Source organism: Antennarius striatus, chromosome 7 (assembly GCF_040054535.1).
Source record: "Antennarius striatus isolate MH-2024 chromosome 7, ASM4005453v1, whole genome shotgun sequence".
In the NCBI taxonomy this organism is placed as follows: Eukaryota; Metazoa; Chordata; class Actinopteri; order Lophiiformes; family Antennariidae; genus Antennarius; species Antennarius striatus.
Genome location: NC_090782.1, coordinates 18,260,856 through 18,288,551, shown reverse-complemented (window position 1 = coordinate 18,288,551; position 27,696 = coordinate 18,260,856). Strand labels below are relative to the sequence as shown.

General features: G+C 44.2%; 1 protein-coding gene across 2 annotated transcripts; it reads right to left on the bottom strand.

Annotated features, from left to right (window-relative positions):
• Window positions 1-131: 131 nt before the first annotated feature.
• On the bottom strand, window positions 132-26,117 carry midn (midnolin). 2 transcript variants are annotated; one of them, XM_068320480.1, is made up of 9 exons: window positions 25,948-26,114; window positions 25,740-25,806; window positions 23,212-23,440; window positions 21,512-21,599; window positions 21,324-21,386; window positions 11,723-12,274; window positions 10,417-10,540; window positions 9,952-10,275; window positions 132-3,841 (listed from the first exon to the last, which is right to left on the bottom strand). In XM_068320480.1, the coding sequence occupies exons 3-9, from the start codon at window positions 23,430-23,432 to the stop codon at window positions 3,579-3,581; spliced, it is 1,635 nt and encodes a 544-aa protein (XP_068176581.1). In that variant the 5' UTR covers window positions 23,433-23,440; window positions 25,740-25,806; window positions 25,948-26,114; the 3' UTR covers window positions 132-3,578. The 2 variants fall into 2 exon arrangements, with proteins under 2 accessions (XP_068176581.1, XP_068176579.1); XM_068320478.1 differs by having other exon boundaries at window positions 25,740-26,117.
• Between the last annotated feature and the right edge of the window lie 1,579 nt (window positions 26,118-27,696).

The following is a 27,696-nucleotide window of genomic DNA, read 5'->3' as shown; positions in this document are numbered from 1 at the left end:
TTCTCTTGTTTTTCCACATTCCTCATATCATATAACGTCATAAAATAGACTCTTACATGAAATATAAGCCACAACAGCAGGTTTCACTCAATGTTATTGAATGGATTAGTAATGAATACTCAGAGACAAGATGACGTACTCATTTTGTTTTTATTTATTACCTAAAAAAAGAAAATGTTCTATCACAAGTCACACTGAAATGTATTGCTTAAGAAAAAAAATATATTTATATATTTTTTCATTTTTCAAATCTTTTTCTCATTTTTTTCTTTTTCAGAAACATGTTTTGTTTCCTTTATATTCCACCAAAAACAAAACCCCCTTTTTTTTTTTCCAGACACGAGCATCAGTTGCCACCGTGTTCGACAACCATCTCTCCCTCTTTAAAAAAAAATCCACAAAGAAATACATAATTCACAGTTACCATTTTGGTTTCATAAATTAATACAGTCACACATGTGCTACACCGGTCTAGAGCTAGAACATTGTAAATTTTATTCTTGAATCCTGTTATTTTCAATAGTTGGCTACAAGAAAGAACAGGCAACTTAAATGAAGTGATCAGAATTCCATCAACATACTGTTTTTTTTATCCTCTCTCTAATGCTTTTGTCATATTTTTTGTTTTGTTTCATCTTTTTGACTTTAACACAGAAGTGAGGCACACACAGAGTATAGATCATACATATATAAAAAAAATTAAATTAAATTTGGGAAGGGCAGAGGATAAATTGTCCTTTAATAATGTTTTATTTGATGGAAACAAGAAGTGCATGTAATCTCAAGTCCTCAGAGGACATTTCTTATTCTGAATTGGGACTGTTTCTTTCCATCCAGGTACTGTGGCGTGAATTTGCACAGTTAAAATAAGTTTTACAGATATACAGCTTTTTTGCAGTTCAATGATGGGGACCCATTTCAGAAGGATATGAGGTTTGGACAATGAAGACCAACAAGCATGGTAACACAATGAACAAATGGGACGAAGATCATATTTGAGCAAAAACACGAACTTTAGACAAGTATTTGTTTCACTCAAACAAGCTTTACCCCCAAAATCTCTACGGACTCTCATGGCTGCAAATACTACGGTCCTGTGTACCAACCAAGGAAACAAGCTTAATCTGACACTGGCACAGCAAGGGCAACATTTTTAAGGCACAGAAGCCTTGACATAATAGAGACTCCACCAGCTAAAAGCACTAAACAACAGATGCCCAGTGTCCTCAGTGACAAGAATGGTGCCTTTGTGACAACATGTCCGACAATGATACACACAGACATTTTAAAAACCAAAAGAAAAAAATTCCCATCCCCATTGCCCCCAAGTGTCTCAGTTTTTAGTGAAAGGTAAGGCCACTTAAAAAAAAAAAAAAAAGATGAGGTTCACCAAAAAGGTAATCTCTCACTGCAATCTCTGGGAGTGCAATTGTGGTAGGGTGGTCGTTCAATCAGACAGACAGACAAAGAGACAGAACCAGATGCTTGATGGGCATTACTGTGAATCCACTGGTCTGTTGATTCCCTGTGCGAGAACGTCCCGTGAGCCTTGATTCGTGTTTAGGCTAGGAGAATGGGAGGTGGCCAAACAGATTGCGGTCTGTCTTGGTCCTTGAGAGTCATGGGGGTTAGAACCAGCATTTTGGGGAGGAGAGAGAGAGAGAGAGTCCGTTGCTCTTGGCTCATCATCTTCATTGTCACACAACAGGAATGTTCAGTGCTGAGCAAGACGCGAATCCACACTTAACTTCATCTGTTTTGGTTTTGTGTCGTAATACTTTGACACTGTTTTTCCAACAATGAAAAAAAAATTACAAAAAAAAAAAAAATTACAAAAACCTGACCAACAAAAGCAGCATTGTTTATTTTTCTTCACAAATTCATGCATGTTGTTAACCTTCATTCCCACAGCACCAGTTAATTTTTTTTCTTTCATCAATAGAAAAGAAATCAGTGTAATTCACACTTCTGCATGCAAAGAAAAGTCATTTTTCCCCTCACTTTTTTTTTTCATCTGAAGTCTCTATGTGTAGCAGCGGAGCTGTGAAAGGCCTAACCTGATATGTCAATGGATGTACTGGTGGAGGCACTATATAATGATGCTGGACATAGACCCCGCTTTGTCTTCCTCTTTGCCAATACAAAAATATGCATTATTATGAGAACTTGTTTTAAAGGTTCACATCAAATTGGCCTAGAAGTGAAAAACAACTTAGACATTTTAATTTTGTGACAAAAAAGTAGTGAACAATGCTTCAAGTGCAGCTGTTCTACAGGATTTTGAGAAACTAGTTGTTTGGGAGAAGAAAACTGTAAAAAAACAAAAAAACAAAAAAAAACATGGAATACTCTAAATCAACCTAAATCAAACATACACACACCCTCATAAACCTTTGCCAATTGTTACATTTATGTACACAAACTAATACAAACCGAGGTCTGTAAGACGTGAAGGTGGGCTGGATGAAATTCATCATTTCATTAGTTGTGGCAGAATGACTATAATTTATGAATGAGTTAATGAATGACTGAATGGATGTACGTTTGTATTTGTTGGTAGTCAATGACTTGACTAAAGCCACAGAGGGCTGCTGTTTTTTGAAAACAGCAGATAGGAAGAGAAATTAAAAAATAGATTTTTTTTCCATATACATTTTAAAGATTTTAGAATCATCTAAAGCACTTTCTCTTAATATTAATTTGTTTAGTTTATTCAATAATCATTCCTACCGATACCCTATGTCACTGAGGTTGATATCAATACTTCCATATTCTTTTTTTTTCTTTTTTCTATTTCAGGCCCTTCTCCTCCTTCTTGCACACTTTGACTAGCTGTTATAAATCAAGAAAATGTGCAAATCAACAACTATTTTGAACTGTTGTATGAAAACCTGAATGCTTTGTGAACAATGCTACATATTTTTTTTTGTTTATAAAATATAATATGTTTCAAAATGAAAAAAAAAAAAAGTTTAACCAACTCGAAACAGGTAAAAACTAAACTCTGGTTGTTGAGTTCTGAGATCGTTAAGAATGCCCATTAGAGTAATCCGTAGTTCGGCAGTTCTGCCATCCTAGTAATTAGGAAACACTGACGCCTCTGGCGTTCCTGTGTTGTTAAAATGTCCAGTGTGGATCTCTTCATCGCTGTCCAGAGTGTGCCTTAAAAAAAAAAAACTTATCAAATGAAATCTCAAAATACCACCACCACCACCCAATGAATTCTGCTATATTCAAGTTCACGTACGGTCTCTGTAATCATACTGTAATAAGTCTTGTACACTGATAAGTCTGGTTGTTGCTTGTCCAAATCCAAGCACCAACAGAGAGTTGGTATTTGTTGCCATTTTTCACAAGGTCAACTGTGAATGACAATAGCATTAAAGTCTGCGGAAAGCCTGTTTCTTTAGGGTGACAGATACAGTCACAAGGACCACTTTGATTTCTTTTTTTTTCACCTCTGCACAGTCTTGAGTCGCCGCCTGCCAATCCACTCCCTCAAAAAAAAAAAACGCCTGTAAGTAAATCCCAATTATCTGCATGCCATTGAATCCTCCAGCACGTGGCTTCAAGACGGTTTAAGCCATGACAAACTCAGACTTCAAGTCAGCCTTGACGTCGGGCTTCCACACTGAATCGTCAAAGTCCAGGTCTAGGGAGCCTTCACTGGACATGCTGCTGTTGCTGTTACTGCGTCCAGCCTTTCGGTTGGGCAGCCAGTGATAAGGAGCCCGCTGGTCCCGCCTCGCCTTCCTGCGAAGACGCTTCTGCTGCATCAACAGCTGCAGGCGTTCCACCTTACAGCGAGTTGCACGGTTCTCGGTCTGACGAATACGATCACCTGGACAAAGAGAAAAAAAAGAGTAGAGTCAGTCCTGGATTCATTTATTCATTTGCTCCTTCGGTGCCATTGCATCTTTATATTACAGAGTGGACAGACCTTCTTGGACCTGTTTGTTCTTGAGAACCGCCAACTCAACTCAATCCAGAGACGACACTCTCCGATAGCCACACATGGTATGTTATGATCCGTGCACAAGTGCAGATGACATGCTTCAGTAACTGGATGTGCTACTAAGTGCATTTCTAGCTGTTGATGTGCCTATAGCAGAACACAGTCTCAAGGGAAGGGCCTCGCAATGCTTTTCTACAGTGGCCGAGTCAGGCCTAATTCAATTTATACATATATTCGGGGGCTTGGACGGAAAGGAAAGCAACCGCAATCTATTAGCCGGCTCCATTAGTATCTGTCTACGAATTAAATAATTAAATAATGGGCTGCAATGTCAATAAACCCCAGCACAGTGGCCATCTCTGCCTCTGCTGCTCACCAGAATGTAAACACACAAACACTGAAGTCTGCATTCAAGTACATTATGTGTTTACACAAAAACACATACAATGTGACTGGTGCACGTACAGTATACATATACATAAAGACACGCACGCACACACGCACGTACACACACACACGCACACACACACACACATCACACAGTCATGGCTGCATGCACAGGCATACACAGCAACAGCAGCAACAGCCGCAGTAGCTTTTAACGTGGATCGATGGCAAATTAAAAAGACCTATTGATTAAACCTTAGCTCTAGTGCAGCCATCCATCTGAGGCCCAGGACAACGCTATTGGCTTTCAATAGAAAATGCAAGCGAATGGAAATTGTAAGCGGAGAGAGAGACAGGGAGAGATTGGGTTCTTCCTGCTATTTTTTTTTTCTTTATTATGGCTGTAGCTTCCCACTCTCTGCTCATTGACCCAACCACCTCCTTCCATCGCTTCACTCCCCCCCCCACTACTTCCATCCCTTTCACCCCTTTCTGATACACACAGCCCCCCGCCCCCTTTTTCTTCCAGCCCCATGTCTCCCCAGAGACAGTTTGCCAGAGTAGTATGAAGAAGGGGAAGCGGGAGAGGAGAGGAGAGGGTTAAGGAATTCCTCCCCTTGGGGCACGGCGAAGAGAGAAAAGGACAGAGGAAGAGGGTGGAGGGTAAATGATGTAGGTGGCAGTTTTTCCAAATCGATTGTGCTCTCTTCTGCTCTCCTACCCTATCGGAATGAATTCCGGACTCTGTGTGGGCTTCGTTTACGTCTTTCCCTTATTTGCTTATCAGATGGAGGAGCACAAATCCTTTTCTCCCAGTTAAAATGTACACCACAGCCTCAATGCTGCTTTTTGAGAACAGAAAGGATGTGAATAGTGTTAGCCAGTTCTAGAAACAAGTACTTCACATTCCACCTCAGTCACATAGACAGGTTAGGATTTTTATTCACTTCCTCCTGACATGGTCTCTCCTACAAATGCATGGTGTGTGCGCTACATGTGAGGACAACGTCTCATCTCCAGAGAAGAGGGGGTATACCAAGGAGAGGAGGGGGGCGGGTGTCTCCTATATTTGAGCCATTGTTCCACTGCCTTAGCTCCAAGTGACATACGCTGCTACAAGGTTTTTTTCCCCCTCCAGCCTCCCTCTTCCCCTTATTACCCTGCTCTCACTAGCCAATGGCGAAACCGCCCCTCAATTGTGTCGAAATATGGCTGTACACAATGAAACGCACAAAGCCAACAAAAAAAATAATAATTGTTTGTCTGGTACAATCTCTTTGTGCATCGGGTTAAGTCATTTCTTGATTTCAACTGAGTAGGATAAGATCCAAGATGTGTATTTATCAGAATGAATGCTCCCACAGTCTAAAGTTGCAGATTGGTGAGGACATAGGTCTTGGCCTTTGGCTGGGCAAAAGCTTTGAGAATGTGCTTGGAGCAACACTAAACTGAGACACAGTGTGTGTGTGTGTGTGTGTGTGTGTGTGTGTGTGTGTGTGTGTGTGTGTGTGTGTGTGTGTGTGTGTGTGTGTGTGTGTGTGTGTGTGTGTGTGTGTGTGTGTGTGTGTGTGTGTGTGTGTGTGTGTGTGTGTGTGTGTGTGTGTGTGTGTGTGTGTGTGTGTGTGTGTGTGTGTGTGTGTGGCCATTCATCAGCGTCACTACCGGAGCCTTGGGCAGCAGGGCCGGACACAGCTGGCTGCAAGAATCTCCTGTAGACTAGGTTTATGACAGTAGGGCTATTATTAGGAAGAGCTAAGAAGGTCAAACTATACAGCATGCACACGCACACACACACAGGCCCAGAGCCTGGATGTAGAGTTTGATGTGAGCACGCAACCCTGGAGGACCAAGAGAGGGGGATACAGGGAATGAAAAAGACAGACAGGTGAGCAGGCAACTTTTTTTTTAAAGAAATGTGCAGTGGAAGTAATCCAACAGAAGACAGGTCAGACAGGAAGCTGATGCCAATCTCCTCCTCTCCTTTCTCTTTACCATTCCCCTGCCTGCCAATCACACCAAAACTCAATCTGGACCAGCGCTTTCTCCATCCCCAACTCTCCTCTCTGAAGACTCTGACACAGAACCAGTAAATACACGGAACACTGCAGAGAAAGCCGGGCGAAAAAACTGACAGAAGGAGAGAAAGAAGGGGTGATCTATGAATAATCGATGCGTCAGTCAGTTTTCCTTTGCCTTTGAGCCCAGCCCAGCAACACAGCAAGGTCTGAGATAAGGAGCACATGGGAGAATGGGAGGAGTGGATAGGTAGAGGAGGATAGGCAGAGGACGGAGGTATAGAAAAAGGGAGGAGGGCTGGGAGGAGGGCTGCAGTAAGAAGGATGCACAGGGAGATTAAAGGAGCTTCTCCTTTCATTGATTGTGTAAAGATTGGCCTTATTTTGCTGTTGTCTTAGCGATGTTGTTTGTTTGTATGCCTTGATAAGTGTTGTGATGTTGCAGAGGGAACATTGTGTTTGCTCAGCATCCAGCAAACTGGAAAGGGATGGGGGGGGGGGGTAGGATAGACATTCTCATCACAACAAAGTCAGCCTTGGTTTCTACGAAGCAGGACAGACCAACATTCAATATATGTCTGACTGGTCAGTTTGCACAGTTAGGGACCAGTAGGCTGATATTAAAAGGGTAACAGCTCTACTAAGAATAGAACTAGACCTAATCAATCACAAAGTGAAGCAACCAATCAAAATGGAGCTAATGTGAGTATTTTGACAACCACCTAAAGGGCACTGACAGCCCTGCAGGGACACAAGCTCTTCAATGACTTTAAGACTTCATTTGCATTTTCTCTCTCGCTCTCCTTGTTGACAATGAAAGGGCACCTGATGTGCTTGGCTGGCTTAGAAAGATAGCTCTGTGCTCTGCTGCATGGATGGGGCGTGCACTGACCTACCGATACAAGTGTATCACAACAAGCCCCCATGTGTGAGGCAACCTAAGAGAAAAGCCTACCAGTAGATAGAGTGTGGTGGCTCAATTTAGCAGCTCTGGGCTAAAACACGAGTCTCAGGGTGTCTCTCTCCCTCTCTGTATGTCTCTTCCTGGCACAGTTTGGCTTCCCCCCTGTCCCAGTCAGCATGCAGCTAACATGACCTGACATATCAAAAGGGAACAGGAGGGGCTGAGGGGCCGTGGAAGGCATACATGAGAAGGAAAGGATGCGGGAGAAAGCTTTCAGAGCTAACTTTACCCCATCGTGGGTCTGTGTTGAACTAGCGCAGCGATGGTGGAAGTGGAACTAAAAGGTAGGACTCTAATCCCATAGCCCTCCCCTCCTCTGCCTCACAATGGCTAAGCCTGGTTCCCTGTATGCAGCCCCTGTTCATGGCCCCCGCACAATAGGTCTGGTGGGGCAGTGAGCTGAAGAGCTGGTGGGACGCCCACTCTACAGGAATTTAGTAGACAATCAGTGTGTCAGTCCACCCCAATATCCTCCGGTTCAGATCCAACAAAGTCCACACAGAAAGCCTTGACACCAAACTAGGCTGTCCTAAATCTTACGAGACTTAACTTCGAGTGTGCAAGCATGTGTGTACAGTTAACATTTTTATTTACGCTTGTCTTTTCACCCTCGCACATGAACTAGCAAGTGGAAATGTTAAAGGCTCTCTGGAGACAGCTGCGCTATGTGACATTTTCAAGATGCTGCTTCCATGTCGAGTGTGGCTTCGGTGTATGCACACGTTTTGGGCAGATGGGAAAACGCAGGTTATTCCTGTGGCTGAATGAAAGCAGGTTTCTGTGAGGGCGCATTAAGCCACGGCGTTAAGTCCGGTAAGTCCTCCACCGGGAGGACACTTCATCATCGGCTCCCTTAAGACACCACGTGGAACAAGACTCAAGGAGGCACATAGCCTCTGTCCACACACACAAACACACACAGAAAAAAAAACTCAGCATATTCACCATTTCTCCCAGAGCAAACTGTGATCAGTTGGGATTGGTCTTTCATTCACTTCTTTTACAAATGACATTGTGAGCAAGAAATTATTTGTAGGAGGAAATGGCACCAGACAGGCAATTCTTTTCTCCACTTTGCCCCTGCTTAATTGGGCAGTTGTAGGCTGATGGACAGGATATAAATACGCATATGATGAATGGAGGCTTAGTGTTGTAGATTTAACACTCCCCCTCTTCCACATCCTCCTCCTCTCACTGCCCACTACTTCACAAAGAAAATTCTTTTCAGAGCTGCTTTCAGAATAAATCTGTCTATTTAAAGGCCAAATGAACACAGACAATGTATTGATACACAACACAGACGTGGAAAGAGAGGAATGAAGACGGCGAGATGGATTTTACAGACAAGGCTGTTTTTGGACGGCCAATGGGGGTGGGGGGTGGGGGCTGTTGAGTGCAGACGAGGAGAGATGACAATGGCGTTTGAAAAGGGGGAAGAGCTGGGAGAATGTGGGGGGAAGTAAATAGGCGATCTTCCCTGAGTTAAGAAAATAAGAGTTAATAAGTGTTATTCCAACTGTTCAATGAACACTTATAAGGGCACCCAAGGTGATGTAAAATAATACTGGTCAGTCAGTCTGTTGACACAACTACAATGTTTGAGTCCACCGGCAACAGAGAAAAAAAAACTGTAGACAAAGTCAGACCATGACAACAGACATGTATGCCTTCGTGTCATCAGACAGGAGAAAATGATGAAGATTAATACCTGTTCTCGGGAACCATAGTACCCAACAAAACCAAACACTCATCAAAGTCTGGCTTGGTTTCCACCATGTGAGATAAGGTGGCAGCAAAAAAACCAATACTGTGTCTCTCAGCACAGTCATTTCAACTTTACAACGCTGACTCAGTGTTATCTGTTGTGGATATCTGCGTGACATCCTGTGTGTCTACACGGAAAGCAGGTTTTAAAGCACTCATCCGTATCTGAATGGTATCATCTGTCCTTAAACACATACCCAAGCCCAGGCCTTGGGCATGGGTATGTTGAGGTTTGTCAACCACAGCCCATATGTGTCCCAGCTGCAGCCCTTCTCTAAGACAGAGGCTAAACCACCCAAAGCCTAATCTAATCTAAACATAGCCCAGCCCTGGCTTGAAGGGGTAAACCTATCTCCTTGGCACACAAAAACAAAGCCGACTCTGCTGCCTGACAACTGACGCCTGACTGAACAGGTCTGGAGAAGCCTGTTTAGTGTTTCAAAGAATCTCCTTCTCCCACTTTTCCTCTGCCTCAAAGACCAGACTGAGGGAAAAGAACTTACTTTAACTAAGGAACATGGTACTCTGCTCTTTAACGTGGCTTTTCTGTTCTTGCTTTATCAGTATTGCTTTGCAAAATTGTGCTTCATCAAGGAAATGATGCATTGATATCCAACTCTGTTGTGCCATTAAACTAGAAATTCAGGAAAAAGACGATGATGATCTTTACAACTAACTTGCTACATTTGAGCCGATCTCAGTAGAACGACGACGCTAAGACTGCACACACAAACACACACTCAAAGCTGTGGCAACTCCAGCAATTGTTTGAAAGGAAGCACAATTATTTTATGTGTGCTTGTGTTTCTGTTTGTGTGCGTGACGTGCTTGCATGAGTAGAGGGTGTACAGTGTAGAGTTACTCACCAGGGGGTTTGCACATGCGGATCTGGCTCTGGCACTGCACCAGCGGATGAAGAGTCGGTGGAGGAGTGCTAGGGCTGCTGGCAGGCACAGAGGTAGCTTTGGCAGAAAGGCCCGTCATGCTAGCAACTGGAGGTGACGGAGGCGGAGAGGGAGATGGAGAGGTTGGTGAACCACACTGGGTCTGGTAGCGGAGCTGGGTGAGAGAGGGCGGCATGCCCTGGTAGTGGCGTGTGGCACTCAGGAGGTCATTTAGGATCTGAAGGATGGTACCGATATCTCGTCGAGGACGGCCATTGCTGTCCTGGCAGTTAGGGTGCAAAGTGCCTAGGAGAAGGAAAGAAAAGAGTTTTCAACTGAGATTTAAATTAAAAAGCAAAAATGTCGAATGTAGAAACTCCAACAACCGAACCCAAGATCTCAATGTGTGCATAGTTATCGCAATACATCCTAAAGGCAGCTCCTCACCTGAAAAGGTCCCTGAGAAGACTCCGGGAGCATGATTGACAAAGCTCTCAATGATGGCGCCAGGTTTACGAGAGCGCGATGAGGGACTGGTGCCACTGTTGGGGCTGTTGGTGCTGCAGTTAGCCTGTAAGAAAAAAAAAAAAGATGTAATACCAAGAATGTAAAGGACACAGGTACATACAATCTGTAACAGTCAACTCCACATCCCAAACAATGCTAACAAGTAGAACAAATGACATTCATGCATAGCTTAGGGGTTGTTAAATGGTGAAGTCAAGTCATGACCTATATCTTTTATGTTTACTGTATGTAATGCAAACGCTGTCCTGAGTTCTGTCAGTGACCTTTCCATCACAGTACTGTAAATACAATTTGCAGTAAGTAAATAACCTCTGCAGTAAAGGTTGATACAGGAAACTTGATCTTTAGCTATATTTTCACAGCGATACAGAGAATCTTGCAAGAAGAAACCTGTGAAAGATTAAACTGTTGGTAATCCTGCTTCTCCATCGTTTTTTATTTTTTTAACGTTCATTCTTTGGAAACTGAAATCAAAACCCTGTTTTCTGCTTTTAATATGAACCATATTTCCATATAGTCTAAAAATGTTCAAATTTGTTTCTATCTTGAGCCTGGGGTTGTAGAAAGTTTAAACAACCTTTGGTTGCTGAAGAAAAGTGTGTTTGTGGATGAGTGGGAGGCTGTTTATATGTCAAATGTTAAATTAATGGTTGTAAAGGTTAATGATAAATGCCTAAAAACAAGATGATTACTGAGAAGTCTTCACATGACACCAACTCTGATTCATTATATCTGCCTTTTAACTCTCCAGCTGAAGTCTGAATAGACAGGATGAGGTCATACGGACGCTTAGCAAACTGGTTCATGTGTGTGTTGGCCTGTTTGCATGCTTTGGGAAGCAGGCTCCACTCCACAGTGATGACTAAGTGCACTGTGGTTTGGACGCATGCACACACATATCACATGCAAACCTTCTCCAGACCTGAGTAAACCACAGGTTCGCCTACATGCTGTTGGGATATCCCACTAATCTAATCAGTCTAACTGAAGTTGATTCAGTTGTTCACGGCACTCAGGTCAAACGGTTGCAACCCACCTCAGCCATTGTTCATTCATGAGAGGGCTAAGTGCCTAGGATGACCTCAGTTATGTAAAAGTCTGGTTTATTGCTATCTAACACCGATGAAGAACCTTGCATTAACACACGCAAGCTAGTTTCTGCAATAAGCGGTTGAATACAAAACAAACAGTACAATATGGAAACCAATAGTACTTTAAAACTTACCTCAGGACAGAGGACTGGGGCTACGGGGCTATTCTGGCCGATTTCATGGCTGGTTTGGCCTGAGGAAGGCTGGTGGTAGTGGTGGTGGTGATAATGGTGATGGGCTGGAGAACGGAAAAGACTTCCAGGGACGTGGGACGGGCGAGGGGAGTGGGATGGAGGAGGGGGAGTAGGGGGGCTACATTGAGTGGAGGAGGGTGACTGGTGGTACATGGGAGGGAGTGGCTGGTGGTGCGTGGAAGGCAGGGGGAAGGAGGGCGAACCCGGGGAAGAGGGGGAAGAAGGGACAATGTGGGGTTGGGACAAGTGGGAGATGGGGTGACTGTGTGGATGATGGGAGTGGTGAGAGTGTGGGTGGGGGTGAGGAACACGGGGCTGCCCGGTGGGTTGTCCCATTGCGGTCTCTGCACCGCCCCGGGTAATGAGGTGTCTGTGCTGGAGCTGGGGACCTCCAGACTGCTGCGCCGCCAACTGCAGCTGGACAAACATCATGTGATCACCGACACGCAGCGCCAGAGTGAGCGGGGAACGACCGGACAGGAAGTCACTGACCTGCAGGTGGATAAATCACAATTTCATTATGTTATCACAGACGCATAAAAGAAAAAAACGTCAACAGAGCTCTGCATGAATGATTTATTGGAGCGGTTGTCTGCAAAAATCAAAGTCTGCATGAAAAAAAAAAAGGGGTTTCACATAGAGGAGAAGTATCTCATGCATATCGACTTCCTCCTTTATAAATCAACACTCTCAACCACGGATGGCTGTTAAAATGCACACAACAGTGCTTTGAGCTCATAGATACACAGACACACCACATTAACTCATCATGCAATCAATCACTATTCTGTAACACTGGCCTACTTATATCTGCTGGGGAGTTGTGGGTGAGGAGACCTATTGGAAAACACAGACAAACAGAGCCCACTCTCACTTTCCTCCCACTGCCATTCAGTGCGCTCTTAGTCAGCAGTGTCATTCAGCTCGGAGACAGAGGCCACCCTTCTGTCTGGCCCAGGGCCTGAAAAATCAGTCCCACATCCAGGAAATACACCCCGCCTGCCTCTCAAACACAGAATGGTCGATTGTCTGCAGCGGATCTGGAAAGGCTGCCCATTTTTGGAGCTCTGGCAACAGCTGACAAAAGCCAAGTGTGGAGGCCTTCACTGACCCAAGCATGGCCCGGATGGAACGCACACACACACACACACACACATAAATGCACGCTGGATAGCAAAGTAGTCCCGATGTGTTTGGAGGATTCACAATAAACAACAGAAGTATTTTGTCCCATTCCTGCATGCCTGTGGCTCTGCTGCTGTGTGTCGACCGTCTACGTTGTGCATGACTATAGATTCATTTATGAATTTTCTCAATTATCAACCCTTCACATCTTGATGACTCAAAACTAACATCTCAGGTCATCCCCCGAGAGAGAAAAAAAGTCACAGGAAAATACATCACACATCTATCCAAAAAAAGATTTAACGAACTCTACTCCCTGTGTGCTTAAGGGGGGGGGGGGACAGGAAGAGAGAATCAGCCCCAATAAACACACAAGAGGAGAATAAAGAACAAAGAAGACAAGTGATGGGGAAAATGAAGAATGCAGAGCCAAGAAAAGAAGTGATAAAGACATAGTGTACATACAAAGACAGCAAAGGGGAGCAGAGGCCTCATTCCCCCCCAGACCAGAGCCTTTGGAGTGTGCTTGTGAGATGTTAGCCTGTAGTTAACCCTGCGAATCGCCAATGCTCTGCCCTCCATCGCTTCACTCCCTTTTTCTTCTGCTTATTTATTTCTTTATCGACTGCTGCCTCTCTGTTGGCAGGGTGACCTTTGCACGTTGGTATTGACACGGTGCGGAACGGAGGGCGGAAGCCGAGGAGAAGCAGGTGAAAGGACGAGGGCGGTTTGGATGACACGATGGCTGCTTTTCAACGTGTAAATAATCAACAGCTAAAACAGCACCGATCAGCATAGAGGATGCTTCGGGGTAAACAGAAACTCTTTCCAGAGTGTGATTTCAGTTACCAATACTTGTTGAGAGTCGAGGCCACACCCACCATGATTGCTCCATTGTGGTAAAACAATAAACTCAGCAGGGTGGGGTGTGAAGTGATGAGGAGGGCAGGGATAGGGCGCTACCTGACAGGACTTTCGGAACACATGTGACCCAAAGGTCAACTGATAAACCGGGTGTGCGTGTGTGTGTGTGTGTGCGTTAAAGACCTCAGGGGGTAGGCAGAATCACAAAGGTGGGCGGGAGAGGAGAGACAAAAGACCTGAATGTGAGTGAATGACAGCTGTCAAGGGATTGAGTTGGCAGTTTGACACAATCACATGCAGATACACATAAACACACACGCAGACACACACACACGCAGACACACACACGCAGACACACACACACAAACTGACATGCATGCAACACCCTGGCCCTGAGGGACACCATCTACCCAGTGTTTAGTTAAAGGGAGGGAAAAAGATGGCGAAAACACTCCTGACTGAAACTAGTATTTGTCAGAGGTGCTCTGCAGGCCTTGGATCCTGTATCTACTCAGACTGTCAACATCCAGCTGAGACAGGACACACGGTTCACACCTAATGTCTGACGCTGTGTTCACACGACAAGGATATCCCTAGAAAAACTGAAAAGTTTTTCCTGGTGCAAGATTTAAAACTAAAGACTAGAAATGGTGGTCATCAATGTGCTCTCTTTCAGACGCCATCGTTACTAAAAAAAAGTATGCAGGATAGACAAAACTGGACAATCAAACATGTTCTGTCCTTAGTATGCCAGTAAGGCTGAAACAGGCAAACGATGGGTGGGTTGTCATTGTTTTCAGAAGAATTGCATTTTAAAGCTTTAACTTCCCTTTTCTTTTTATATGTGAAGAAACCGCAAATGTTGCCGATCAAGATGATGGGCTCAGTAACGCAGCTCGACTAGAGGACTTTGGCGGACGTTCACATTTTAACATTTTATCAGAGCTGTTTGGAGAAGAAGGCAAACCAACCCAGGAGAGTCTGTCCACACACAGTCAGGGATACATGTATGCTCATCGTGCCATAAATACGTTGAAACCCAGCGAGAATTCTTTGGGAGAGCAGTCACGGGTTTTGTTTGTATCGATTTCCTTTGAAGAACTCATGCGAGATGCCATCTAACATTTAGTGTGAACAGGGACTTTGCTTTTTCTGAGCAAATGTTAGAAAAACTGAGAGAAGAGGGAAGTGATGAGTGAAAACAGGAGGAGCAGAAAGGAAGTGGGATTACCCTTACAGCAACTAGTGTGGATCATTCCAAATCCAACAAAATAAATTCATGTACTCCCACTGACATATTATGAAATGAGCATGACCGAGGCAGTGGAGGGTCTCACTTTGTCATGTCAAGCCAGACAGAGAGAAAGCAGCCATTGGCTGCTCTTCTCTGACTGCAGCAGCCGTGACGTGAAAAGGTGAGCTCATGCCTGAAGAACAAGGTGTGTTTGTTGGAACACACAGGTGATTATATTCAACAGAAACTGGATGAGCCACGTCATGACGGAGGCTATTCAGCGGCGTACAGGTGTTCCGTTTAATGTGCCCTCACTTCTCTTCTTTCTCAGCTGACCTCAGAGTCGGCGTCGACCTTTTTTTTTTTTTGTTCTGGTGGCCCCGGGTCCAGAAGGTGGGACTATGTGAGCAGGAGGATTTGGTTGCTATGCAATGATGGAAGGGGGGGGGGGGGTAGAATATGATAAAGAGCATTCAGAAGAGCAGGAATGGAGAGAATGGTTGGAGTGGGGGGGTGGCATAAGAGAGGAGGGAAGCAAGGATGGTAAGGGGGGATGGGGGATGCGGGTGATGGGGGTAGGGTGTCAGAGTGGTGGTGGTGGGTGATGAAATATTCAGTGAGAGTGTGCCTCTGGCTCCTTCCCTTTTTTTTTTTTCTTTCGACATCTCTGCCTGACAGTTTTATTTATTGGGGTCCCTGTGGTTCAAGGAACTCATTTGCAGTCCCTCTTCCTTTGCACACTAAGCGAACTAAGGGAGGGAGATAAGGAGTGAGGGAGGCAGTGAGAGAGAGAGAGACTGAGCGAGTGAGGGAGGGTAAGATAGAGAGCGCTGGCAGCACTGAGCTGACATTCATGAACAACTGAGCAGCTTTGTGCCAGAGAAAAGAGGATAGAGGACTGGAGGGTGGGACAAGAGGGTGGAGAGAGGGAAGCCTTGAGAGGAGGAAGCCTTCTCCTCCGGCCATTTTAGTTCCAATGCAGCCGTTCGCCTGTCAAAACCGCAAGGTTAGAGGTACGGCTCAAAAGCCTGCTGATTAACCCGCCTATCGACCTGGATGTTTTGATCACGCCAGGATAGTATCAGTAGTCTTTGTGTAGACACACATTGGGTGAAGATGCAACAGCAGACACTTAATAACGCCAATGGTAAAAAAAAAATGTTTTAAAAAAGATCAATACTTTGCATCATGCTCCCAAATCCAAACTCAGACGGTGGGGGGAGCTCCTTCTTAGGCCCCCAAATCTAGATGTCTGTAATGATGCCTGATAAGAAACAGGAGGTGAACAGAGAGACATAGAGAGGACCAGCTGGCCATCACTGAATTTGATCAGCTAATTGAAAAGAGAGATCCGAATGGCAAAGTTCAGGACGATCGTGTTCCAGCCTCTCCTCACACTCCGAGTGTGCCAACAACTGGTCAGTTACACCGAGCTCCAACTGTTTGTCACGCTCCTCTCGCTTCACCGAATGCCTTAAATACCTGATAAATATGATTCACAGGGAGGGATTGTGTGTTGGTGAAGAAGAGCATCGCAATGGTGCCTGACAAAATAGTGGATGTTTATTAAAAACATCCTCACTGACAGCGAGGGAGACTGAGGAAATATCACTTCAACTGTTTGAGGTAAATGGAGTAGTGGGAGAGGTAAGGATGCAGCAAATCAAAGATACTGTCTTTCTGCAGAAAACTTTGCAAAACTTAATAGATCTCCTTAAATTTTCTGACCCCCTCTTGGTTTCACTAGTAGCATATGTCTAATTAACTTCATTATATTTACTGGTGACTATCAGACGTGACATTCCTGGCCTCCATCCTCCCACATTGGTAGCCCCACTAGTCACGATGTCTGCTACTTGAATCACAAATGCTTAGTGTCACCGGGGAATGGCAAACAATGATGGTCACGACTCAGATATGCAGAAATAAGACTCCCCTGGCCACTGAATGAGGGAATACACAAAAGACACAGACATTAAAAATGGATGCTGGCACACACGCAGACACAGACACACACACACGTGACCAGCAGATGCATATACACAATAGGACAATGAAAACCTGCAAAATCTGTCTCAACCTTGACTGCTCCACAACACACCTTGATTCCCTCTACTGTTCCATTCCCATCAACCCCCTTCCCCGCTGTGCCTTTAACACCACAAAAGGGATTACACAGGTGCAAAAATATTGTGTGATCAGCTTATTAATGAAATTTTCAAGGCCAGGATTTACATAAGCGGGGGAAAGAATAGGCCTTTGGATCAGCATTGTCTTTTACCGCATACACAATTCGATTTACACAACCAGCAACAAATTAATTTCTGTAGCTTTCATTTAGGTAACAAACACACAAATTACCATTCTAAAGAACAAAGACCGCATATCTTATGCTGCATGCATATAAAAAGCCTTCTTTTCAGAGGCGGTTGGAAGGACAGCAGGAGTGGCGTGCTATCAAAAGGGGTGGATCTCCTCATATTGATTAACAAACTGACTCATTTTTCAATTCCTTGCCCTCCCAAATACTCAATACAATTACTCTCAAATGATTTCCAGTAGTTTAAATCCTGCTGATTAAATAGGATCTAGATAAAGCAGCCTACGGGGTGCAGGACTGGAAGGAGAAACACATTGACCATCTGCTTTGAGCGGTTTTACCCACAGTTACCTGCAGACCCACAGCCATGATAGGGAATAAATTCACACTGTTTTTCAGTCAGTGCCCAATCCCAGTGGAATTTGTTTCATATCATTTGCCTTCATTTTCTTTTTTTTTCATTCAGATTCTACCCTGAATTTCTTCATCCGTGAGTTACCGAAGCGTGTGCCATCGCTCCCCTCATTACTCCAAATCCTACAGGACACATCCAACTGACATATTAAAAATGGCCCGACCTGTCTGGGAATCCACGTTACCACCCTTAGGGAGGCAATGTGGGGTGGGGGGGGGGGTGATACTAAGGGTAACCCAGAGGTGACTATCCGCAGATTGTAAGATCCCACTAGTTTGCATCTGTCTGCTTCTAGACACAATGACAAAACTGTGCCACATCGTTTCTGGCGGAACAGTGGGAGGAGAAAGTGGGGGGTGGGTGAGGACAGGAGGTGCTTGTCAGCGGGAGCGAGAAAAGTGGAGCAGATACATAACAGCCTATTCCGGAGGGACATATGGAATGGCAACACATTGCCTTCTCCCAAAGCAATCTGTGTTACTGTTCAAGGCGAAATTTGTCAATCCGCAGCCTGGTGCTCCTCGCTCCAGATGGGCCGTGCATTGATTTTGAAACCAGTATGCACCACTGTAGCTACACTCGACTGGGTATAGTTGACGCCTATGGATGTAAAGAGGATGAAAGGGGATCATGGGGGGGGGGGGGGGACCAAACTTCGAGAGTGACCCTCAATCATTGTTGTACGTCTGAGGGTTTGTCAGCTGGGCAGATCTGGTGCTTATGCTTTAAGACAGGAACAAAGAGAAGGCTGCATGGGGGGAAGGGCAACGGGGGGATGGTAAGGGTGAAGCCTGCCTGCCTGGTTGGCTTTTATTCTAACATCAATGTGCATCAATGAACAAATAGTCCCCATGTGCTGAGAGCAACATATAATCCTTCTCTCTTTTTTTTGTCAAATAGCAAGATCAATAGAGGGATAGCTGATGTCACTGCTTTCATATGCCATGAAATAGTGAATATTGCTTTCGATGCTCGTCTTGTATGTAATATAAACTCATTTCACCACTGGGATCAAACATGTTCTCATTCTCTGCAGGATCAGAAATCCTCTTAAATATATACTTTCAACTCCACAGCGTGTGCCCGTGTGTGTGTGTATGCGTGTGTGTGCGTCCATGCTTGACTGGATATGCAAGCTGTACACACAGCCTCTATACAGTAGACAGAATAAAGAAGAGGAACACAGGCAACTGTATTTTGATGGGTTGTCAGGAGGAAGTAGCTTAATACAGCTTAGATGTCATGAAAAAAAAAAGTGTGGTGAGATGCCAGAGGGGGAATTAAGGCAGTCAGGATCGTCCTTGCTAAAGAAATAAGCCATCATGGTCTAACTGGGGCAGAAAGCTGGACTTGCAAACACCAGCACATTTAAATTTCAGGGGGGCCCTGGGAGAGCTGTTAAGCAGAAACATGAGAGGGAGAATAAGAAAAAGGAGACGACCATTTTTGTAATTGCCATCTCGATAAAACATTTTTTTATCTAGCCTGCTTCACAAAAGTCTGGAACAACCCTGGAAGCTGTCATGTTCTGCTTGATTGGTTAGCCGGCTGGCTGCTAGCGGTGAGCGCCCCCAGAAATTCTGATCTAGTAAAAGCCATAAGGTGATCTGCTCAGAGCAGTCTTCCATGAATACACACACACACACAAACACACACTTCCTGGAAAAAACATTCAATCTGGAACTGAGACCACACATGACCTAAATACAGGTGGGTAGAGAAGGGAGAGGGGTAATAAGGAGAAGGTGCAGGGGTTTGTAACCCCTTCTTCTGTAGCTACCACAGCTAACACCCAACCTGGGGCTATTTTTGGTTGCATAGGCATATCAGATATCACGTCAGACACTTTTAAGAGCTAAGTGCATTGATTGATTTTTGATAGCCCCGAAGTCAGGGGGAGGGAGGAAATGAGGGAAAGCTTTTGGGTTCCTATTTTCTAATCTTACTCAGATCCTTAATCTCTCTGCAATCTATATCCTTTCATTCCGTTTCATGAATTATAAAGAGGAATCAATTTCTCTGGATGAAAACATGCTAAAGCAGCTTTATGCCTTTATTTAACTTTTTACCTTATTATCATTCCTGTCTTCTTCCTACTCTAAGATTACATTGCAACACTATAGGACTGTGGAAAGTTCTTCTATGTGACTCATACTACTGAAGGGAAGGACGAGAAATCTGCTCTTCTGGCTTGGCAGTCATATCTTCATGTGCTTCTGGTGAAGATGATGGTCGCTCATGGTTGCACAGTGAAGGTGTCACACATGACTGGCAAGGCTCACTTCCAGCCCACCACTGTGACACACACACACATACACACACACAGACTCACTTACACACAGACTCACTTACACACACCTACATTGATGCAGTCATCTGCTGTCAGTGTTACGAGATGCAGCGCATGCTGAGTTCACACACACAACAAGGCCAGGATTTCCACCATAAAATTATCAGCAGGGAGTAAAGCCATACTGAAAACACACTCTTGCTATCTCGGAGCAGCCTGCAGCATCTGATTACAGAAAAACTGTACAGGGTGTACAGTGTTGTTCTTTGGAAACATTCATCAGAATGCAACCGGTTGACTGACGTTCGGTTTCAACATCTTGGGCTCCTTTATTATCAGTCAGCAGTACATCACTGATGCACTTGCGTATATCTCAGTTACCCAACCCTACAAGAGGAAGTACATCTGAGTCACTCCATCAACTTCAGAGTGTTTCGCACGTCACACTGTTGTATGTGTGCATTCAACGTTATCGAATCTGTTCTCGCTCGCGCTCTCTCTGCGGCCAACGCACACTTGTTTTTGCATTTTTCTCTTTACTCTCACTATTGATAACTTTGTTGAGTCACGCAACCATGACTCAAATGCATACTGTATCTGAGCAGACCAATAGGGCCATTTCACAGTTTAAGTATGGCTGTAGGCTGTGGTGCATGTCAGACTTCCAGGAACCCTATACTAATACAGAGTGAGAAGGCTGCCATCTGATGATCCAGCATTCTATGAGTGAGACTTCACTCATTCCCCCATGCAGCCACGCCACACTTCCTGGAAACTTCTCAGTGTGCGTGTCTGTTAGAGCATGAACTACAGATGGGAGGGGAGGTGGGGGAGGTGGCAGATAGAGGTACTGTATAAAAAAAAAAGGTGGAAGAGAGGGCTATGTGCTGGTTCTCTCAACAGCTCACAAGTAAGATTTTCTTATGTGGGATTCACCTTGGCTTCCTGCAGTGACGTACAAACACACACAAACACCATCACAGATGTTACTAGGATACAAGAGGGTGTTGCTGCTTATTATATCCAAACAGCTCACACTGGACGTCTAGTTTGACTCAGTGTGTTTAAGAGGCTGAGATTAGACAAGTAAAGAGGCTTGTGCAGCCTGTTCATCTCTTCTCTTTTTATCTGTCATATCTGAGTGTTGCTCCTCCCACCTCCCCATATCCCTTACGCACACGCACACACACACAACCACACGCTCAAAGGTCCAACGTTTGGTTTAGATTGCAACCATCAAAAGATGATACTTTCATATTACTGTGGTTTAAATGTAGAGAAACAGTTTCTTACCTGCGTTTCTGTTAAACTCTCCAAGGCTTGCATTACTGACTGTTCTGGTCTTGATGCTTGAGACTGCACAGACACAAAAGGGGCATATCAAAGGGACAGGTTAAATGTAATAAAAGGAACAAGCAGACATCAATTTGGTTTTCTGTGAACTCCAAAATAAACTAAAATTACAGACAGGTGAACCTTACCATTAATCCTGCTTCGACTGTTGGTACAAGTGTTAACTTGCTCCCATCAGAGATGCCTAGATCCTGGAGTTTGCCTGAACTTAGTCGCCTGCAGGGTGAGAGAACAAGATAATTAGACTGTGCTGACATCATCTTCTCTCTTCATACACACAAACACAATTCAGCCAACGGGTAGACAGACTTCAAAACTACTTTGAAAAAGAGCCGTGGGTGAAAAGCTCCATGAAAGAGAAGTATTGATTGGGCCGTCATATTTCAATTTCGAGTCTAGTGGAGCTTGACAACTGCTTGCAGTGGATATCTGGCACCACTGCCACTTGCCTAAGTAGAGATATGTATTTTCTTTTGGCATTCTGTTAAAAATGAAGAGAAGACACTCCAAGCTGATTTCAAAAAACCACAGTTGTAAAGACAAAAACTTGAACACCGCGACAAATGGCTATAAGTGAAACTGAACTGCAGCAAATGTTAGTGGTCTGAAGAAAGTTCATAAAATATCAAACAAATTTCCGGGACTCCACAGCTAATGTTTCGCTCAAACAGAACATCTCCACGCTGAAGGAACTGTCTTTTCTTGCAAGTCACCGTGCATTAAAAACAGTCACATCGTACTGTCTGCATCTGATAGTTTAGTAAGGGGCATTTAGGAAAGCCCTCTGTACAGACATGACCCAAATCTATCCCCAATGCAGCTGAACAAAGGGCCTCAGACTGACTTGCTGTAAAGTCTACAGTTTTAGAAGCAGGACAGGATTAAAGGTGGTGTGTGTGGGGGGGGGGTGTCATCTTTTAAAGGATGATGTGATTTAAAGGCTGATGACAATAGCTGGGATGGGGATGGTAGATGAAATACAATGCTGACTGTTGGCATGCACTAAAGCTTTCTTTGTCATTTTTTTTTGCTTTTTGACACCACCTGTATGCACTATTGTTATCTCAATTAACCTGGGTCTGTTTGACTCATTTAGGAACTGCAGGCTGCACTTCATTTTAAATGATCATGGTTTGAACTACTGCCTCGTCCCAGCTGTGCAGACCCATTATTCTGACGGAGCAGCATTCAAGAAATCCGCCAGAGTTGTTCCGTTTCTAAAGCAACTGGCTTTTTACAATACAGCTAGACAAAATCACCCTGCAGCCTTGTGCAACTACATTATACTGTATGTCCACCCTTAATGACACACCAGCATTTTGCATGTTATATATATATATATATATATATATATATATATATATATATATATATCTCTGCAGGTCTGCACGTGACTTTACTCATCAATGTTTGATTCACAAAGCATTAGTGATTCAGTCAGCATCGGTATTTATAATGAAGGAGGTATTAATCGATGGAAGTCTGCAGATCGCCTTGTCGATAGTGTTCCAGTGACCGGTGCGTCTCCTATGCGTAATTCCGATACGGTGCGTCTTGATGGTCAGTAGTTTCCTTGAATGTATTGATGACCAGGAAGCAGCAAGGATGTCTCCGAGGAACCCGAGAGCTCAACCGCGCATAAATCCGAAATATAGATTAAAACACATCACTGCACAGTTGGGGATTCTAAACTCACATTTTTTTTAACACTGCGGAGTACCTCAACATTAAGATCTGAGATGTGAGTTTGTAATTACAAAAAATAATAATCATTCCATTCAAATAAAAAAATAAAGCACTTTGTCAGGTTTTGGTTCTATTTACTCACGTTTCTTTATGCAGCAGAGCGAGTCTCTCTTTTGGTACTTTCAGTTTTTGCGATAGCCTCCTCTTCAGTCCCTCGACGGTCTCCTCCTGGGGAAGGGAGAGCTCGAAGCGTGTGCCGGTGGTGGAGTGGATGTACAAATTCATGGAGGGCTCAGTCGGGACGGCCTCGCAGGACGAAGCCCCGCGACTGGTGCAGCTCCGGGCGCTGGGATGCTGGTCCATCCGATAACCTATGGTCAGAAAAAGGCGGAGACGAGACGAGCAGAGCCGGGGATGAGGAGAGGTGAAGGAGAACGGGTGAGAGCGACCCTCGCTTCGGCTACTGCTCTTCAGAGAGCTTCCTCTCTTTCTCTCCTCGCCTCTCGTTTCTCTCTCTCTCTCTCCGAGTGTCAGAGTAAAACCCAGTCCGTTTTTTTTCCTTCGGTCGAGATCATGAGAATATTCCTCGAGGAAAAGCAACTGTGCAAGAGTTGTTTTTCTCTCTCTTTGTCGTCTTTGTCGCCCTTTCCAACGGTGCGATTACAAGTCTTCCTAACGCTACATAGATGAGCAGAGAGCAGGCAGGAGACTCTGAGCATGGAATGCCATGCACGGTCATGTACGCAGGCAGCACCGAAAACAAAGAATATAATGTCCTCTCGGTGTTCGGGTAGCTTTACCCGGGTTTAGATGCGAGAAAACACGGCGAGTGACCTGAAAAGCCTCCTGCGGCCGGTAGTGAGAGGCTTTCCGCTGCCTAGGATACTCATACCCACGGCAGCTCAAGTGAAATATCGACAATGACCACTGTCACAAAGTATCCCACTTCCACCATCGATAAAGTACGCCCACAGAGCCGAACCGTCTCGACCAATCACGAGAAAGCTCCTTCGGGACGCTGCTGATCTCAGCCAATAGGATGAAGAGATCTGTACCCACGTGGAGAGCAGGCGAGCTAGGCCATTCATAATAAATTACAGCATAGAGCAAAATATGTGCCATACCACAGTAGTTTAAAGCCTCCGTCCAGGTCCGGGGAGCTTTTGAAGCCAGTGTAGGATTTAATTCGAATTTAACTAAGGATCAGTGTTTGCGATCACTGCTGTTTACGTATTGTTTATGTATATCCATCAGCTAAGTGTTTATCTACATTTATTTGTCAAATAACGCACTCACCCCCCATTCACCTCAAAAAGACACTTCAATCTGGGCATGGACACATACATTGTTATGTAAGAACTGTGTAAAAGTGAGTGTGTGGGGGGGTCGCATGCATATTTTATATTATATATATATATATATATATATATATATATATATATATATATATATATATATATATATATATATATATATATATATATATATATATAATGTAGCCGCAAGAGGACACAAGCCAGTGTCTTATTGTGCCGGTCCCAAGCCAATATGAAATATTTAGATTACGGACTAATATTTCCTTTAGGTTTATGAAAGTTTGTTTTTTATCTACAAAACTTTTGAACCAAATACACCGTTTAAAAAAAGTGGCTTCTGTACGGTCTGTACAGCAGCTCTATAACATAACAGTACTGGATGTAGAAAGATTAGGTACTATTAACTAGTGGTTACTCTTCACTGGTAAATGATCTAAGTGTTCAGAAGAACTGTGATGACATTAATAGTGCTGACGCCATCCTCTTTCCTCTGACCTCAGCAACATGGAGAAACTATTAAAGTGAATGGTATGGAAATTACACATTAAACAGGGTATTCGCTTCAGGAAGAAGGTCCACACATGCCAGAAACAGATGTGTAAAAACACAAAGTATCACTTGATATGTTCCTACATGTGGCCGTGGGGTTGTGCAGCTTCATGTTTTCCAGCCTTACGGGGCCAATAAATGTCTAGTAAGTGGAGAAAACTCACCAGAGAAAAGAGGAACAAGATGGGATTTGTAAAAACACAATACAGTCATCTCAGAGTGAGTTCTTAGATTGCTCCAACACGAGGAGCTTTAAAACGAAAAAGAAGATGTTCGGTCGCCATCTAGTGGTCAAAAGGGGAAACTGACAGTCAAACTTCACAGAGATGGAGCTGACTGTTCTAACAATGGAAGATCGCTCAGTTCGGGCTTTATGGCAGGCAATAAAAATGTGAATTAATTTCTTCGCTCATAATGTACTTTTATATGCTCCTCCAATCACACTTGACATTATTACAACATCATTTCATAAGGCTGTCTTTGTGCTTCTAAATACACAATATCAGTACCGACTTACTGTCAGATCCTAATTATAATTTATAGTAACAGTGACATTCTCCTGTCGTCGATAGCGGCCTTATTAACATAATGAAGTCCACAGATTTTACATGGAAGGTGTCTCATCCAATCACTTCACAACATGCCTCTATTGATCCATAATTGACATATTCAATCAATTTCTTACCCACCAGCACAATACAATCCGTGTCGAAGTTTTCAATCTTCGTCGCTTTTATTAGTAAAATGTTCACACGCTGATTTCAATCCGGATTTTATAATAATTAATGAAGTGCAGGATACTTACCAATTATTGTGGCGAAAACTGTGAAGCTTCGCGCAGAGGTCTGGCTTGTTACAGTCTGTTTCCCCAGCTTTGGCATGTAAAATAAAAAAAATCAGTCGTTGACACAAACCCCAGTAGATATAAATCCAAGCTCTCGACAAATCCACAACGTTTTCTCAGTTATTTCCCTGACGGGGCATGTGCGTATCCAGTGCGCTACGTTACGCACCAACCGTGGCCAATAAGGAGCTGCGGTGGAGAAGCCTGCGCCAGCCGCGACCACACCGGTGTCGGTCCCGTCAGTAAGAGCGTGGACTAGGAGAGGAGACACCTCTTAACTGACTCCTGTCGGACATGGGTGGAGAGCTGCGTTCTTGTCATGTCAGCATGTGATTTTTAAGGTGGCTCCGCCTCTCCGTGTCCGACTTGTTCCCGTGTGTGTGTGGGGAAAGAATGTGCCTACGCAAGTCTGCAACAGATAAACATATCCAACTGTGTCATGTGCCGGCTCTCTGGGCAGCAGGGGGTGTTTAAAATAGTGTCAAATACCTAAATAGAAAGGAAACACCACCCGTCTGTGATTTACCACCTTAACAAAAAGTTAATGAAGTGAAAGCTTTGACGATATCAGGGGTGTTGCCATCCTTTGACGACAGAGAGAAAAATGCCACCGGGCAACAGAGCAGGTAAACAACCTCCCTGGCTACGGGGGAACAGATCAACCAACAAACAACTGCAGGATGCGCCTGTAATAACAACGTGGCTGGGGATTAGAAATAAAGACAATCAGTGAATTTTACCGGCAGAGCATACTTTGAGACTCGATTGGTCCACAGTCCTTCTGATTCTGTTCAAAAACATCTCATGATAGCACTGTTGTTGTTGTTGTTGTTTTTTTCTTTTTACATGTGTATGAAACATACATGACCATTCATGACTCACCTCAGTTTGACTGGCTTTTTTTTTTCTTCTTCCTTTGAAAAGATGACCAGCATCCACTCATACATTCTTGTCATTATCTGATTCATATGTAATGATGTAAGCATAAGAAGTTATTTTATCAGTCAGTCAAGGTGGAGATAATCCTAAACCCCTCAAAGTCTCTATTTGGATTTGTAAAAGGCTCCATGCAGCACACGAATATGCTTTGCACTACTGATTGTCCTCAAATTGAAGTTCAGGGCTACTATCATTCTGTGCGGTGTTTTTGTGTGTGTGTGTGTGTGTGTGTGTGTGTGTGTGTAACTGTGGTACATGATAACAATCACTTTAAGGATCAGCTCAAGGACACGATAGATGCTGTGCAACGTGACACATTGAGGAACATTCAAGTGTGCATGAGCCAAGAACTGTACTTCCTTCGAGCCTCAGGACCAGCACAGACTTTCTGTCTGATTACAGACACACACTCCTCTCCCACTGTGCAGGGGACGCTGTGCCCCACCAGCACATTATCACACCGTCTGAGAAGTGAGTCATCCTTATGTGAATGTGTGCACACGAGTGTGTGTGTTTGTGTGTGTATACGAGAGAAAGATAGACAGATAAAGAAAGCAGATTGTGCTCAAACGAAAAAACCCAGAGACTCCAGGAGCAGACAAAGGTGGCTGTCTCTGCCCAGCCCCAAGTGCTCACTCCTCTCTTTATCAGCTTCCCATCTCTTTCTTTCTTTCTTTCTTTCTCTTTCTTTCCTCAGAGATGCTGACTTAGTGGAACAAAGTGAAAGAAGTTGTGTAACCCCCTCACCCCCACCCCTTGTACTTGAAACACAACCCTTTGTTCCAGTCAAAGGCTTTGCTTTATAGGGAGCTTGCTCCATCGCTTGTTTTGACGCTTGTCATGCTGACAGGACGGCATTATGTGGATCTGTGTGCCGACGAGATATTAATGCTTAGCTAAAGCAAATGCACATTGACTTTTGTCACTCTGGGTTCTTTGCTGTGCTTGTCATCCGGCCTCACTCCCAGCACAACTCAGG

Coding starts and splice junctions, on each gene's coding strand:
- midn (XM_068320478.1), bottom strand. CDS start 25,815: ATGCCAAAGCTGGGGAAACAGACTGTAACAAGCCAGACCTCTGCGCGA. Junction 21,600..23,211: donor GCTCTGCTGCATAAAGAAAC/GTGAGTAAATAG, acceptor CTCACCCTGCAG/GCGACTAAGTTCAGGCAAAC. Junction 21,387..21,511: donor CAGTCGAAGCAGGATTAATG/GTAAGGTTCACC, acceptor GTGTCTGTGCAG/TCTCAAGCATCAAGACCAGA.